Genomic DNA, 17529 nt, shown 5'->3' on the forward strand with positions numbered 1-17529 from the left:
TTCTCACATTTCCTCATTTAATATTGTAAACCAGATGATAAATATTTTAGGCTTTGTATCCTTAAGGTCCCAACTGCTGAGCTATGCGATTGTACATGAAAGTGGCTGTAGATAATACTTACATGGTTGAGTGTGGTTATGTTCCATAACACTTTATTTATGGACACGAGAACTTGAATGTTGTATAATTTTATGTGCCATGGTGTACTACTGTTCCTTTTGAGTGTTCTCTGTGTAGATTTTTACATAAGCCAGTAGTGGGATGTGTGCCCCACAGATTGTAGTTTGGGTGAGGTCCCACCCCACATCTGTTCCTTAAACCCCTTCTTTGCTGTATTTATTACCTTGTCATGTATCACAAGATAATATGCTATATATTTTACTTATTTTTCATGGTTATTGTCTGTATCTTACAAATAGAATACAAACTCAGTGAAGCCTGGGATTTTTAACTGATGTTTTTGTGTTGCTGAATTCCTAATGTAGGTGCTTGGTAATGCAATATAAAATGAATGAGTGAGTAAACAAATTACATTTAAAAAAGAAATTTTTAAAAATTGCCCAAAATTGATAAAAGTAATTGAAGGACTCAGATTTATTTTAGGAATTATAGTCAGAGGTCATCAGAACGCATGTCATTTTTACTATTCACAGCGTACAAAAGGCCCCTCAATGACTCTCTTATTGAAATTTTATTGTTTCATTATAACAGATTTTCTTTTCATCCTCCCTAAATTGCATTCATTAGCAGATAGTAAATAAGATATATCTTAATTCATTGATTCCCCTTTTCTTGGGATGGCCCTGCTTCCTGTCCTCTCACGGTTCTCCGGGTTCTGGAGTTCAGTAGCCCAGCGTCAAACAAAGTTGCACGCGCTTCTGCCTCTCTGCCGGAGGCTGGCTGCCCTGTCACAGGGCCACCGTGAGTGGCCCTGCCCACTCAGCACCCAGGACTCGACTTTCTAAGGACATTGCCTTCATAACTACCATTTAATTCCTCCTTCTCTTGGATGAACCAAAGAAATTAACAAAGTTCTTAAGCTTCTGTCTTTGACCAAAGTAAATAAAAGTGTTGAATTATAGGCATTAGAGCATAGCTTAATTTCTATGAGCCATTTCAAGACACTGGATTTCAATTTAATTATTATATGTAATGAACATTAAGCATTTATGCTACAAATGGCCTACAATTTAATTAGATTAGTTAGTGAAGTATTCATAACATACTTTGTTTTAATATTAGTTGTAATAGCAGAAAAGGATTTTGCCTCTCATTTCCTACATGCTGGGCCTTTTCTTGTGCTTCTGGAGAAGTACTTTTTGTTTTGCTTGTTTGGACACGAATATGTAGCCAGATTTTTCTGTAGTCAGATATCAGGTCACTATTTGAGGCTGTTGCATTGCCAGCACAAAATTGTTTTTGAGTAGGTGAAAATGTATTACACTGATTTTGCGGACGTGTTTGACATGTATCACATAATCACTAGAATTGTTTATCTCTGTATCAAAGATGCGTTGAAAAGAAATCAGAGTTGACATATGAAAATTAATCATTGGGTCCAAAATAACTTATTTTTTACCTTCCTTTTCAAGTATTATTTAGGGTGTTATTTGTGTTGTGTGGGTGGATAAGTGTCCAGTAAATGTATTTGAGGCGGGCAGTTGCTTCAGCCCTGGGTTGTGGGATGCCTTAGCAATTGCTTACTATTCGCTTGCTTTATGCCTTGTTTTATATTAACACAGTAAACCAAGGAAGAAAGGCAAGAAAGTAAGGGTGTAGTGTTTTCAAAAACCAGTTGCTCAGAAAAGGGATAAGATGTTGGTAGAGTAGTTAAAGGCAATACAAAATCTGTTTTATATACAGTTTTGGAAGCTATTATGAAAAAAAAAGTCATCCGGCCAGTCTTGAAAGCCTTCTTATAGATACCCAAACGTGCTGACTCTGCAGGCTTTCGGGGAGGTGATTGATGCAGTTAGAATGTGGCCGTTTCGGAAACGAACATTTCAGAAGTATAGGCAAGATGATCGATGAACATGGAGATCTAGAGGGTGATATGTGAGCTCGCGCTCTGCCAGTGGCAGGGGGTCTGCCATTGGAGCTCCCTTGATTTGCCATGAGTTTAGATGTACACAAGCCGTGTTTATTTTATATTTGGCAAGTGGAATGGCTTAGGGTATAGCGTGGCTTCACCTTGATTGGTGTGTCCTGATGGAATATTTTCTGAAATGATGTGTGAAGATCTTGCATCATTATTTTTCCAAGCATATATCAACAAAGTCTTGGCCCTATAAAAGTGCAAATAGAATGCCATGCATTCGACAGTGTGTTTACAGTTTATTTTTAGTCCTTGGGAAGATTAATAGTTCCTGGAGGGCTTGCTTCGCTCCTGCTTGTTATGTTTCTGATCTGGTCATCCTAACTCAGAGCATTGGCAAAGCTTTCCAGTTCCTGCGTGTGTGAAGCCTGTGGTAAATTCTCTCAGTGGAACGCGTTTCCTCATTCTGCGGGTGGGCAGTGGCTGCCTTCTAATGTCACGCCGAAAGACGACTGCTCTGGATGACACTGTCACTCCTGGAATCCTGCCCGTTCACACCAGGATTCCCATCTGCTTTGTGAGAGGGAATGAAATCTTTCCCATCTTTACAGTGTGTGTGTGCCTAAACTAAATTCTAATCTACTGTTTTGAGGCCTCTGACATGCTCATTTCCATAATTTGAAAAATGCGTGTTTTCAGTAAGGTCTATTTAGGTACAAATCTGTGCTTTCCAAAATATGCAAACTAGTATCTCCCAGTTGACCACTATCAAATGAAAGCTATTGATTGGCCAACAAAGAAGTCAGTCGGAGGACTGATATACATAGGTTTAAAAACTTCCTGAATTTAATTGTCATGGCTTCTGTGACTTGTTTACTTGACTTCTGTGAATTGTTTACTCCAGTGTAGCTTTGGTTTTTGTCAGTGTAGTGTGCCTAGACCTCTGGCGGTACTGCATCTTTTTGATCAGATGATCAGTTTGCTTAGCACTGATCAAAAAAGCCAGCAGCTTCCCCCTTCGAAAATTAGCTCTTTGTTTTTATCTTCCATGACAATTGAGTTCTTTAGTTTTATGAGCCCCAAATACCAACTTCCAACATATCTCTGAAATACATTTTAATAACCAGATGATTATTCCAGTGACATGCTCCAACTGCTTGGAATGAGCAATCATTTTATTGAATATATTCAAACTCACGCTCACACATACACACTTGGATGGCCGGGGCAGCTGGAATTCCTTCTGTGTGATAGGATTATGATTGAGAAAGCATGCATATGTTCCTCCCTCCCCTTCATGCTAAGAAGAAATGAATAAAGTGTAGAGTGAATTATGTGGCTTGAATCATATTTGGATGTAGAAACAGGCAAGGAATTTGGTTCAAAGAAAGGAGAAGGAGAGGCGGTGGGGTTTTGTAAGAGCCATCTAGATTGGTAAGGACAGACAGCTAGTTCTTGGTGTTTTAAAGACATAGGCAATTTCTGCTGGTCGGGCAGATGCCTTTCTAAACTTCTTCCCTTCGGTGTCCTCATACTCCATAAACTCTCATTTTTCTCATCTGCATGCACTTTAAGTCATCATGTATTTTCTCACTTATGGAAATGTTTATTTAATAGTTTTACTGCAGATGACAAGCTGCGTGCTATTTCAAGTGTAGTGATTACATTTTGTGAAAGATGGGAAAGAGTGGAACTTAGACGACCCAGCTCTAGGTTTTCTGTTTGGCTCATGAGGGAGACATTCTGGTGGACTTGTGGACTTCAGGAAAACCTGCCTTTGAAAAAGGAGTCTCTTCAGTGAAAGATAATTTCTTAGATCATTTTAACTGAATAGAAACACTTTAAAATCTGTTAGAAGAAACCACCACCTTTAAAATGATTCTGTCACCATTACTGTTTGCCGTCCCCCAAACTACAGCTGTTGGCACTTTGATTGCCATGGCAATGACTAGCCCTTCACGCTGTGGCACGCACACTCATGGTAGAGTTAAGTGGGCATTCTCGTAACACCCCCTTGGATGGAGCAGATGTTGGACAAGATAAAAGATAAAACGTGTCACCGACAAGTGGAAACTACTCCCTTAATGCAGCCTGTGTCTTACATGTCACCTGTCTGTCTTGTTTTGTTCGAAGCTATTTCAAAAACACAAGTACTGTATTGAAACTGAGAAACAAAATGAATCATTTATATTATCTGTCAGAATTTGCCTCGACACTGCTAGATTTCCTATTGTTTTCCTCTTCTCTACGTACACTTTGGTAAATCTTTTTGCAGAAATAATTTATTCAAAATATAACTGTATTGAAAATACGACTACAAAGAACTATCATGTCTCCCCTGGGAGCATTGAATTGTTTGTGGGTTTTGTTTTGTCACAGAATTTTGTGAGAGATTTTTGCTTATTGTATTAACATGTGTCATTTTTAATAAGATTTTTTTTCTCCATTTTTGGTTTGGTCTCAGGAGGGTTAACTTCACAGATATCTCACTAGTGACATTTCAATTTCTAAACAAATTGCAATTCACTCTTCTTTATTAGGACTTCTCTCCCCTGTTGGCTCTGCTCTCAGAAGTTTGTTAAAAACACTTTTAAAAAGTAACAGACTGATTTTAATATGACCCACTGATTTCAAAGGTTGTTTATATACCATCTGACTTTGGAAGAGTGAAAGATTCCAAGCAACCTGGTAATTTGAAGTCATAGTCCCCCTCTCCTGCACAGCTGAGCATCAGCATCTCCTTTGTGGGTAGGTCTGAGTCTTCTGTGCAGTACGAGAATTCGTATTCATGTCCTGGAGGACAGACTCCTGCAGAACAGAGAATCCTTCCTCTATGCAGTCCCCTATTGTGCTTAGAACAATGCATGGGCAACAGTTATACCTACCTTATAAGTTTGAGGAGCATAATTAAGATAATGAATGTACACCTTCTAAGCTGAAGCCACATGTAGACTACAAATACATAGATTGTTCTCGTTTACCACTTATCTAGAGTGTCTTGCCATGTAGTAGGTGCTTAATAAATGATGGTTATATTACATTGAGACTGGGCTAGAATTTACCTCTTCTAGGGCAGCTGTCCCTGCTAACTGCACAAATTTTTCTTCTCTCAGTGAGCATTCACTGAGTTTCTTTCATATGCCAGAGCCTGGAACTAGCACTGTAGAGACAGCTAAAGTAAATTCGCTGTCTGTCTCACCCTCCAGCAAAGCACACAGACACTTAAAACAAATGGAGATAATTCATTGTGGCAAGTGTTGCAACTAATGTTTCCACACAGTATTTTGAGAACACGGAGAAGTAAGCTATAAATTAGGGATTGCTAAACTCATAAAAATGAGCAGAACTTTGATGAACAGAGAATGAAAGAAGAGCTTTGTCCAAGGAGCACTCTAACAAGCAATGAATGCTCAGAACAGCACATGGGCTGAAGAGTCTAGCTTTGGGCACACACTGACCCTCCCAAACCCCACTGGTGCTAAGAAAGACATATGATTGGATGGGAGATAGATTGCAGTAAGAAAGAAATTGAAGGTGGGGAGCACACTAGGAGGCTATTGGAATTTAGCTATAGGATAAGATAATGGAGGGTGATACAGGATAAGAAAATGGAGGGTGATAGAGAATATGAAATCTATGGTTCATCTTAAATTTTCTTCTTGTCCCTGAGAAAAGGAATGAAGAAGAAAGCCAGAAAGCAAGGAGTCTAGATAAAGGTAAAGAAGCAGGACCGTAAAGGAAAGTCTCTTCTGCATGCTGTTAGCTAAGGTTCCCTGTAGTTAATGTGAGACACCTTGGTGGACTCTGCTCCCTGTCTGCACCCCACCTCTGGCTCTGCAGACCCCAGTCACCATCCTCTCACCCACTCCCAAACTGAACCCATGTTCAGTTTCATGCATAACAATTTTCATCTTAGAAACTGTGTGTATGTGGCTGTCAGTCTTGGGGAAGTGACCCTGACCAGGAAAACCCCAAGGCAGACAGTCCTATTCAGAGGCTGCTTTGAGGTTGTAGGAGCTCTGGAATTACCTTTCAGATATCTCCATGTAGGTGACAACCCTTCCAAGGCTTATTCTGCCCCATGTTAAAGAAGGGATGGGTTGCTGAAGAGAGCATGTAGAAAGCTACTAAACTTTTACAAATGAAAATGTTACCTAACTTCTCCAGCAATCAGGAAGAAGAAATCAAGCACAGATTCTGTTTTACAGCTTTCACTTTCCAGAAATTAAAATGGTTGGTGTCGAGGAGGATGTGGATCCAAGAGTCTCCTGTTACATATTGATGCTAATGCATTTTTGTACGATCACACTGAGAGCAATTTGGTATTCCCTGGCAACGTCCAGGACCCCGCTGACCCAGCAGTTCCACTCCAAGGAACTCTCCCGTAAGTGTGTGTAGAGATATTCACCAGAATAATGATGACAGCCCCATATCGAAGAATCTGTGTTTCTGTCCTTGAGAGAATGGTAGTCATTCACTGGCGTTTGTCTGAAAAAAAAAAAAAAAAACAACTAAACTTTATGTATATCAACATGGATAAATTTGAAAAACAAAATGATGAGTGAAAATTTAAGTTCCAGGCAAGTGCTCAGCAGGATGACAGCCCGTGAAGGATAATGAAAAACGTATAAAATTAAAACCTTTGAATATACCCATTTTTACAGGTACACAAAAAGAAGTGTAAAACATACACTGGGGTGATAAATACCAACTTCGGATCATGGTTTTCTTGAGAGGGTGAAAGTGAGTTCAGGATAGGGTAGGGAAAGATATTTGGGAGCTTCCACTGTCTTTTTAAATTTTATTTGTTAGGCAAGTAGACAGCTTTTTATGTTCTCTGAAATTTTATATGCCTGCCTTATTTACAGTAAAGAGAAAACCTTCAGATGGCTTTACTCTTATGTTCATTCATTTAATCTATCACCCATCAATCAGTTCAGCTACCCATTCATTTATTCTTTTTTGTCAAAATAACTTTATTTAAATAAACTAAGAGAAGATGATTAGGGCTTAAACCATGGGAGGAAGGGACAGAGAATCTTTAGAACATACATGTAAAGGAGATTTGGGAGTGAAGTTGTCAAGGCTTGACACTTGGGTGTGTGGACAGGTTTGTGTGTGGAGTTGGACAAGGAGTCCAGTCTGATTTATTTAGGGCACTAGTGTGACCTCGGGCCACTGGGACGAAGGAGGAGGAGTGACATTGGCACTGAGAGAAATAAGGTCTCTATCTTTGTCTCAGTTCATGTTACACATTTTTCCATGAGCCTGATGATCTTAAAAACTTTAATTCAGTAATTATTTATTAAATATCTGCCATGTACAAGGCACAATAAATATGCATAAATACTCTTTTATAAATTAATACAATTTATTCATAAATACTCTTTTTGTGAACATTTTTCTTTAATGTTTATACCATTAATTTTTAAGCATCATGGTACAGTTACTGCTCCAGTAAATTCAGTTGAATGAGCAGTTCTAGCTAAATCCAGGTGAATGGCAGTGTCCAGCCCTCATCAGGTGATTTGGTAACCTCTTGAAAAAGAGTGAATATCCATTAAAAACTTCAAACCATGCAAACTCATTTAAATTTGTAAATTATATTCAGAAGGGAAGTTAAAGGTATTTATCTTAAAACTATCCCAAATATGTCTAGTGTATTAATTGAGTGATAGCAGGGTAAGAAGTTATTTTTTTCTAAAAGTTATTTAGTTTCTGTGGCAGTAAATATATAGTTAGAGAGATGAGTTCAGCAACACTTTGAATGGAAATATTTTTATAAAAATAGAAATATTGGTGTAGTATCTCAATCTTTTTCATAGTTTCCCTTGCCTGTCCATTTAGCTTCAGAAAAGAGAAGTGGCCACAGGAACTAATAATTGGTCACAAAGAGGCAGTTACTCTTTGGGTTTCTACCTCTTGCCTAATCAGAATGTTTCAACCAAGCCCTCATTTTCCTTCATCTAGGTCCCACCCAAGTTCTCTGTTCAAAGCTCTACATTTTAGTCCCGTTCCCAGTAGAAACCTTAATTCCCAATCTAAATCTCGTTACAGTCTCACTGTTCCTGCCCCTGTATTCTGTCTGTCTGAGACTACATAGTGGAGACAGGCGGGAAAATCACTGTTCACCCCTGTGTGTCCAGGAGACCCTGTGAGCTCAGCTGCATCCTTGGGAGCCTCAAGGGCATTCGTCTAGTGTCAGACCTTTATAATGAAGTCTTTGCTCTCACACACCCCAATATACATCTATTATTTGAATTTTGCTGTTTTTTCCAGTGCTGGAAAAATAAGCCAAAGACCACAGTAAAGTAACAATAAAGGCATACTTCCCTAGAGACTTGAAAAAAGACGTCATTTGTTGCCTCCGCATGGCTGCCAGTCAGTCCTTTTGATGTAAAGCATCTGTTCTCATCAAGGAAACGAGAAAGGTCTGGTTCTTCTTTCTGGTCTGTGAAGTAGGAGGTGGTGTCATGTGTAGCATGGAGCCACAAGCCCCGTGTTACTGGGTTGCAAGCTGCTGCCTGCCTTTGTTAACATGCTGCAAATTTCATCGGCTGTCTTTAATAAAGGAGGATGTGTGTGAGGGAAGACATCAGCAGTTGTAGCTGGGTTCTGTTCTCCAGCCCATGAGTCATGGCTGGCAGACGGCAGTGACACCCAGTGTGCAGTCAGCCAGCCCATCACCTGGACAACTTGCATTTAGATTACCCAGCAAGGCCATCCTTGTATCTATTTAGAAACCTCACATGCTCTAACTTGGTTATGGAACGGTTTTTTAATTCCTTCTTCTCTGTCTAACAATATTTAGTCGTTTATGACTGTTAATAAAGCTTCATTTAAACACTTACTACCTTAAGTAATTACCGTATTTTTAGGACTATGAGATGCACCAGCCCATAAGGCGCACCTAGGTTTTAGAGGAAGAGAATAGGAAAAAAATTTTGAAGCAAAAAATGTGGTAAAATATTTAATAATCTGTGATCCCTCTCCACTGCCACCGTCTAACCCCTGACAGCGAGCCAGGTAAGCCCCATTTGGACTATTAGATGCACCCCCCTTTTCCTCCCAAATTAGGGTGGGAGTGCATCTTACAGTCTGAAAAAATATGGTATATAACGAAGAGAAGGATTGTATTTTATGGGAGGATAGACATTTGATATGACATACTTCATTCTATAGGAACTCCATTCTATTTTTAAAGGAAAAAAGAAAGCTCATTTCAGAAGCCATAAAATGATATAATCTAGATCTGGAAATGGCAGTGGTTTCTAGAAGAGTGCCCCTCAAATTTTAGTGCTCGTGCAGAGCACCTGGGGACCTTGTTAAAATGAAGATTCTGTTCAGTAGGTGGTACCTGAAATTCTGCGCTTCTGTCAAGCACCAAGTTGATGCTGATGGCACTCCCTGAACTTCCGTTTTCGCAAAAGGGCTAGACAACCTGAAGGCATTCATTTCAGTGGGCGTCCACTGACCTACCTATGTGATTGCTGTGGAGGGGACATATGATGGGTTTAGAAGATGGAGTCCCCATCTTTGAAAAGAGAAAATAGCCGTATAATGAGAAAGTAGTCTGTAACCAGTTTTATTCATATATTTTTTACACATGAAATTGTTCATGTCAAGGTAACTTTTGGCACTTTCAAAGCAGTTCCCTAAGGCAATGGATATGTATGTCATATTTGAACATACTGGTATGTGAATTTCATCAGTTTTCATTGATGCAAATAAGAATCTGTAGTGGTGTTTTAATAAGCATTACATATGTTCATTGATTTTTAAATCAAAGAACTTTTAATTCTATTAAAATACATACATTCAAAATGTTTCCTCTGAAAACAGTAATCTATTTAAAATAAAAAACCTGCTTAAAATATTGAATGATGTTCTTAAATATGCACATTTTCATTTATTTGGATTTTTATTCTTTAGTGAACAAAATCAGTGAGTATTATGTGAGCTTGAGAGGAGATCTGTTACCCCCACATCAACTTCATAATGTCAGTTTTTGATTATTTTTGTTTAATGAGTAGCATGCTAGTATGGGTAATGCAAAATTTAAGTTATCCTAAAGCACCATTATAATTCGCATTCAGATTCATTTTGGTAACTGATTTCATTGTATTTTCCTAAAATAATATTAACATCTTTTTTCACCATTTGATAGTAGGGAAGTGATTCCAAGTATTCTGAGGACAGAAGAACCCAGGCTGCAATTTAGTGATAATAGTAAAGACTTGGTATACTTAACCAACCTATGTCACAACCTTCTCTTCCAGGTTTAACCTAAGAAAGGCTAAAAAAACTCCTAAAGGAAGAGCCAGTTTAGAACACCTCAGTGTTTGGATTCAGTAGTCATTCAGGCACACGGACAAGGAGATTCTGCTTTGTGTTTTTGAGGTGATAAGGAGACAGAAAAGAAAAAGAAAAAGATATGTAGTCTCTTAATCTCAACAGCAACTCTAGGAAACAAGCACTGTTTTCATCCCGTTTCTTGAAGAAAGTGAGGCTCACCTGCTCATTCAACGTGTCCAAGTGCACACCTCTCTGGGGCGGAGCTGCCATTGGAACCCAGGCAGCGTGACTCACTCAGTAACCTCTGAGTGTTTTTTAAAATCCCCTTGAGTTGCAATTATAGTTAGGTACAGACACTTTGATAATAAAGTGATTCAAGAAATAACGGCTATCCCACAGAGCCATCTGGTTTCTCTCACGCCAGTCACTGGGCCTCTTCTGTTTCTGTTAAGTGAGGGATGGTCTCCAACCGCAGCTCCCCCTCCCCATTTCCTCTCTTCCTACTCAGGATAGCAGGAAGTTTGAGCATTTAATCTCTTTAGCATCTCTAGTAATTCAGACTGTGAACACACTTCACCATCAGGTTAGTACCTATTTATTGATGGTGGTGCAAAGTTCTGTAAAGGGACATAATTCAGAAATGTGTTTGGACATCAAGCGCAAGGTAATAATGGGTGTTACGACAACACACTTCTCTTAGGAAGACAGAGTAGGTGGTTCTGTTTTAGGTTTCCAATGTGGACCAATTCACTGTACATGCAATTTGGAGCTCTGTTTATTTGGATTGGTGTTTAAAATTAGATACTGACCATCTGTATTTTTCTTAATAAGTGTGGTGTCATCTTCACCAAAGGTTTTTGAAGGTCAGGAATAGTTTGTATTTGTAACATTGTTTTTGGAAAGGTAGTTGAAACGTTGGAAAATGATGCCCAGTAGTTGAGTGAGGACTTCAGAGAATTTTGGTGTACACCCAGAAACATACTATGTAGCCATTGAATTAAAAATTGTAATGTTATGTACAGCAATATAGATATCACAAACAGGCCTTTGCTAGCGCTCAAACATGAGGAAAAGTGAACTTGACATTTGTAGGGTTTCTACCATGTGCATGTACGGTGCTACATGTATTTTCTGTAACAAGTTGATGTTATTTCAATATTTCGTAAGTGAAAGGATTGAGGCACAATGTACCAGAGGGCTTCGCCACGGTTTCAGCGGTGGCTGAGCAGGAACTTAAATCCCCATCTCTTAAAATCTAAATCTGATCTCCTTTCCCAATTGGTTTAGTCTGAGCTATCCACCCTCTCCCCGGTATTACTTTGGTTCAGAAATAATTTATAGTAAAGAATGGAGACACATGAATTTGGCTGAAAAATACATGCATTATGAAAGTACTAAATCATAAAAATAATCGTGAATTATTTTAGGTGATATCAGATTGCCAGGACAATTAAGAGTTGACATCATCTGAAAAATGAAAACATAATCTTAGCATAAACACTTTTTGTTTTATCTTATATTTGAAATATGTGTTTATGTAACTGCCAAAATATTAGCTCCTCTCTGTCAGCCAGGAAGTCCCAGGGACAAGACAAGAGCAGTGCAGCCCTTACCGATAGATAGACAGCAAGCCAAGTGTTTTTTCCTTTAGGAAGGAGTTTTGTTGTTAACGACTGTCTGAGAATTTGGGGATGGGACCCCTGTATTAAACTAGTGCTACATAACTCATACTTTTTTTCAGACTTTGCCTTTCACAAGATAACTTTGTATTGCAGTGATCACACATCACAGAAAAATCTGTTTGCAAATTACTTTTAAATGAATACCAAAGCTGTTCTTATAAAGGTTACATTTTCTGTGCCTATTTTGTCTATTTCATGTGCTTTTACTTTGCTATATTTATAATAAACATTCACAGTTAAAGAACTGTTTGACTTAAAAATTAGGGCGTTGTCTCATTAAACTACTCGGGTTAGATTTGGGAAGGACTCAAGTGGTTGCATCTGATTTTTTTTTTTCAGGGCATTTACCCTGAAAACATCAGTAAAATTTTACAGTATATTTTATTTATTTATAGTTTTGTAAGTGGCAATGGAATATTGCTAAGGAGAGGAAACAAAAAGTGGGTGGATGTACATTTGTCAACTTTTCCCACTTAAATTTTATTTCTTGGTGTTCAGTGGAAAAAAGTGTAATTCTGACAATCTGAAATTGTATAACTTTTAACTTTTTTCTCAGAAAAGTACAACTTGACTCAGTTACTGGGTTTTCATATGTAGCCCATGCTTTCTCATTAAAGAAGAAAACTTTTTCCCCTAGCTGCCTGCCTACCCTTTTTAAGGTACAAAGTATACAGCGGCTGCAAGGAAACCTTTTTTTCCCCTTCCTAGTTATCTTTGTCTGTTTGTATAAATTGCTAAATTGCTTCCATAAAATGCCTCCAGACATAAGGAAATCATTTGCATAAGTGGATGAAGTTTTTTTGCCTTCCTTGAAGGAAAGCTTTGAAAGCTCCTCTTAATCATTTTTCCCCCTCTCTGGTCCTAGTATCCAGCTGCGCTGATGAACCTGGGAGCCATTCTGCACCTCAACGGCCGACTCCAGAAGGCGGAGGCCAACTACCTGCGGGCGCTGCAGCTCAAGCCCGATGATGTCATCACGCAGTCCAATCTCCGAAAGCTCTGGAACATCATGGAGAAGCAAGGCTTAAAGACTTCCAAGACCTGACACACGAGGGCGGTACCCGGTCCTCCTCCATTAATTTAAGCTAGCTTCACTAATGAACAGGATTTCCCAGGATTGCTACGATGAGATAGTTTGGACTTTAAAAACCATGGCAGTGGTCGCAGAGGTCGCAGAGGTCACTGCCACTTCTGGGGGTGTCTACTTTGCTGTTGGCACAGCCATTAAGACCAAAAATGGGGGGAACATTGGAAACCTCCCTAAGGATGTAATTGTTACTCATAGAACTAAACCAGAGCACTTAAAACAGGACATTCTGGCATTCTTACAGAAGGGTTAGGGTCTAACTTTCAAATTCTGTTCATTTTTGAAAGCTAATGTAGGAATTACATTGTTTCTGAAACACTGTGAGAGGAAGCCAGAGTGTCCATTCAGCCACCATAAACTATTGACGTCAAGTGTCGATAGGGAGTGGCCAAGGCGCGGCGTGAGTCCGAGGGCGCTGGCCGGTCATCCTGACGCTGCTGTCTGCCCTCTGGGGGGCAGCCTGCTTATCGATTTCTGCAACTCAGAAAACTTTTTTAAAAAACACTATGCCAGGACCCATCAGAATCTAAAGTTGTTTCCTGACTACTGCACATAACATTTTAGGATTTGGATGTCAGCCTTCACTTTTGGGGGCATAATTTGCTTTTCATGTTCTGAAAAGGATGCGCAGAGCAGGGCAACCCACCTTCCACCCTAGTGTTGTAGGAGGGGCAGGGGAGGCCTCATACGTGCCAGGTGGGCATTTTTCACTTTACTGTCACCGTTATTTCCCCCAGAACTGCCTAGGAGAATCCACTGTATTAACTCTTAGGCTTTTGAAATTGCCTTTTTAAAATGGCTATACCTGGTTAATGTGCATGTGTATATAAGGATTATATCAAAAGGAAACTTAAAAGTATCTAGTTCCAGATAACCATCCAGCAGCTATTCGGCAAAAAGGGAAGGTGCTTTGTGCTTTCCAGATGTTACCGGTTAAAAAAGACCAAGTCTGCTCAAAGAGGTGTGTGATGATGGCTGCCACTGACTTTATGTTTGAGAAAAAGTTAGTATGAAACGCTAATCACTTTCTAGTAGGTACCAAAACAGTAATGCTGATAAGTTTTTCAGGAATCATGTTATCATGTTTTTCATATTTCACTCTTCCCCAAATGACATAAAAATGACTTATTATGTGAAGCTGCAGTAGAGTGTAGCATCGGCCTGCGTGTTTCTAGGTCTTTTGCCATGTGCTTGTTACAGTTGAAAACCATTTTTCATTAGCAACGTTGGTATTTTATTTCATTACCTATTAGTAACCACTTCAACAATCATTTCACAAGTAAAGGCACATTAGTGAACTAGAGAAGAATATTTGTTGAACATTCTTTGACTTGCAGTCAAACTTTGCTACTAAAAATTAACTCTGTAAAAACAACAGTCCACTAGCAGCTTCTTCATAGAGAAAGTAGAAATACAGTACTCTATATATTTATTTATTTATTATTCTACCATTGCAAAATTAACAAAACAAAACTTGACTCATCAAGCCAATTCCTTGCAACTGAAAATCAGCTCTTTCTCCTTGCCACTTATGTCCCATGTATATGTGGTCAGCATTCCTGTCAAAGGGAAGCTGGGCCTAGAAATGCGTCCTAGTATGTTTTCACCATATTCTACGCTTTCTGCACATCTGAATACAGTGGGATAAGGAATTTAAAGTTATGTTCCTATGATACTAGTGTCTTTGTGAGAAAGGCAAATGTAGTGAGAGAGATTTGTTGATAGCATTAATAAGAAGGCCCTCCTAATATGTTTGGTATTTTGTAAGCATTTCATGGAGGGGCCAGAAGTTAAATTATAACTGAATCACTGTGTTCCCAGAATGATATTTAACATTTTGCAACAACAAACCCGTGGTCAAACCAAAAGTATGGGCTCAAGTGTATTTTTTCATCTTCTCCTGCATTGGCAATTGCAAAAATAAAAATAATAAATAAGGAATTTAATATAAGGATATAGAGATGAATTCAATGTCTAACATTTTTATTTATTTAAATAGCTATTGACCTATGATGACTTCCTAGTCTTAACACTTTATGTGTTTTTATTGTTACTGTTCTTCCTTTCAAAGCGCTTGGTTCTTAACAGGCTCACTGATCACATAGCGAGGCACTCCGTGTTGACCCAGCTCCCAGGGAGCGTTAGTAACTCGGACTGTGTCATGAAATGCATGGATCCTTCCTAACGAGATGTCCCTGACACCTTTCATTCCAGGGCTGGGTTTAGGCCAACTTAGCGGGGGGGTCTGGGGGGGGCTATCAAACATGGTCAAAAAACGTCTCCGCTCAGGGATTTATGGTGGGTTATTGCAGACAGTGCTAAAAATATAGAGCACAAGACAAGTTTACTAAATTAAAATTTTATTTTTTGAGAAACTGTTATTTGTATAAATTATCAAGATTTGTAGGCTTTCCTTTTGTAGAAATAATTGTTTTATGTGCCAGAGAATTTCAACTTTGTTTTCAAAAATAAAGCATTGATAACAAATACGTTGTGCAAGCCTCTTTAAAATCATTTACGGTGACGACACTTACACACTCAGGACTAGGAGGTAATTTTTAAAAGGTAGAGATGGAGCGTCAATGCGAGACAGAGTGCAGCTAATGTATAATAAATGATCATTACTTTTTAGGGTTGCTGAAATCAGATTTTGCCATGTTCAGAAATGATGACCTGATTTTTGCTTTGTAGGTCAACTATAATAGAAAAGTATTAGGAAATATTCCAAGCAGGCCCAATCCTCTGCTTCCTGGGTTGCTTGGTAAAAACAGCCATTTCCAGAAGACCCTGATTCTCTAGTTCTGGTTCTGGAGGAAAAAGCACAACCCTATTCTGCTGAGAGATATGGGTGAGGCACGTTCAGGGGCCAGTTATATAGAAACCTTGGGTCCTAAACGGGGTGGCAAACTGACTGACAGAGAGTCCCGTAGTCTTGTTTAAATTGTTGTTGCATAACAACGTGATCATGTATGGCTTACATTCTTTTATTATAGGATAAGATTTTGCTATAAAGATTTCATTTTCTGCTAAACATTCTCTGGTTGTGTCCGGTTATGTTCCAGCTGTACAGTTAAGGAAACCAAGGCTCGGAGGAAGGAAATAGCTTGTTCAGGTCACAGAGCAGCAAGCTTGTCCCCTGGTTGTCCTGAGCTTTTATGTCCCACCACGTGAGTGAGTAGGCACTAAGCCCAAGCCTGAAGATGAAGGTTTTCACTCTCCTTGGCATTTCTCCAGCTTTCCTGTCTTCCACAAATCATCTTCTCGCCCTCTCTCACTGCAAGTGGCCATGAAGATCAGTGAGGTTGCTACAGTCTGAATGTTTATGCCCCAGTCTCCAAACTCATGTTGAAAACCTAATGCCTATAGGTGATGATGGGGAAGTAAGGGAGTGATTAGGTCATGAGGGGGAAACCCTCATGAAAGGGCTTAGTGCTCTCATAAAAGGCATGAAAGAGGCCTCAGAGAACTCTTAGCCCTTCCTGCAGGAGATGATTCAACACAAAGTTTGCAACCCAGAAGAGGGCCTGCATGCGACCATGCTGGCACCCTGATCTCAGACTTCCAGCTTCTAAACTGTGAGAAATAAATTTCTGTTGTCTGTAAGCTGCCCAGTCTGTGATATTTTGTTGTGGCAGCCCAAACAGACCAAGACACAGGTAATGCATGAAAAACACACAAAAAATGTAGTGTGAAAGCCAAAAAAGACTTTAGAGGACATGTAAATACTCCATTTTACTTTACACCTAAGGACTATAGGACCCCTAAGGTAAGTGATTAAACCGGCATGCCAGAACTACTTAGTGGCAGTTATACAGCAGGCTCTAGAAATAGCACTATTAAAGAGATCTTCCTGTGTGAAGCAATTGCATAATGATTCCATTTTTTAAAATGTAAATGTTCTCTTTAATATGTTTTATTGATTATGCTGTTAGTTGCTCCATTTCCCTCCCTCTATTCCCCTCCACCCTGCACACACCTTTCACCTGCATTACTCCCACCCCTTAGCTCATGTCCATGGGTCATACATATAAGTTCTTTGGCTTCTACATTTCCTATACTATTCTTAACCTCCCGTGTCTATTTTGTACCTACCATTTATGCTTCTTATTCCCTGTACCTTTTCCCCCATTCTCTGCCTTGCCCTCCCCACTGATAACCCTCCATGTGATATCCCTTTCTGTGATTCTGTTCCTGTTCTAGTTGTTTGCTTAGTTTGTTTTTAGGTTCGGTTGTTGATAGTTGTGAGTTTGTTGTCATTTTACTGTTCATAGTTTTGATCTCCTTTTTGTTTAAGTAAGTGTCTTTAACATATCGTATAATAAGGGCTTAGTGATGAACTCCTATATAACTTAACCTTATCTGGGAAGCACTTTATCTGCCCTTCCATTCTAAATGAAAGCTTTACTGGATAGAGTATTCTTGGATGTAG

General features: G+C 39.2%; 1 protein-coding gene across 1 annotated transcript in view; it reads left to right on the forward strand.

Moving 5' to 3' along the window:
• Positions 1-13694, forward strand: part of TMTC2 (transmembrane O-mannosyltransferase targeting cadherins 2) — a 406489-nt gene extending 392795 nt beyond the window's left edge. The window contains exon 12 of the mRNA XM_037066181.1: positions 12879-13694. Within this exon, the coding sequence (XP_036922076.1) occupies positions 12879-13058 (180 nt within the window). The 3' untranslated portion in view covers positions 13059-13694. The remainder of the gene's footprint in view (positions 1-12878) is intronic.
• Positions 13695-17529: the final 3835 nt, after the last annotated feature.

The sequence above is a fragment of the Sturnira hondurensis genome, unplaced genomic scaffold, assembly GCF_014824575.4.
Source record: "Sturnira hondurensis isolate 20B ecotype Veracruz unplaced genomic scaffold, ASM1482457v3 Scaffold0016535, whole genome shotgun sequence".
Taxonomy (NCBI): domain Eukaryota; kingdom Metazoa; phylum Chordata; class Mammalia; order Chiroptera; family Phyllostomidae; genus Sturnira; species Sturnira hondurensis.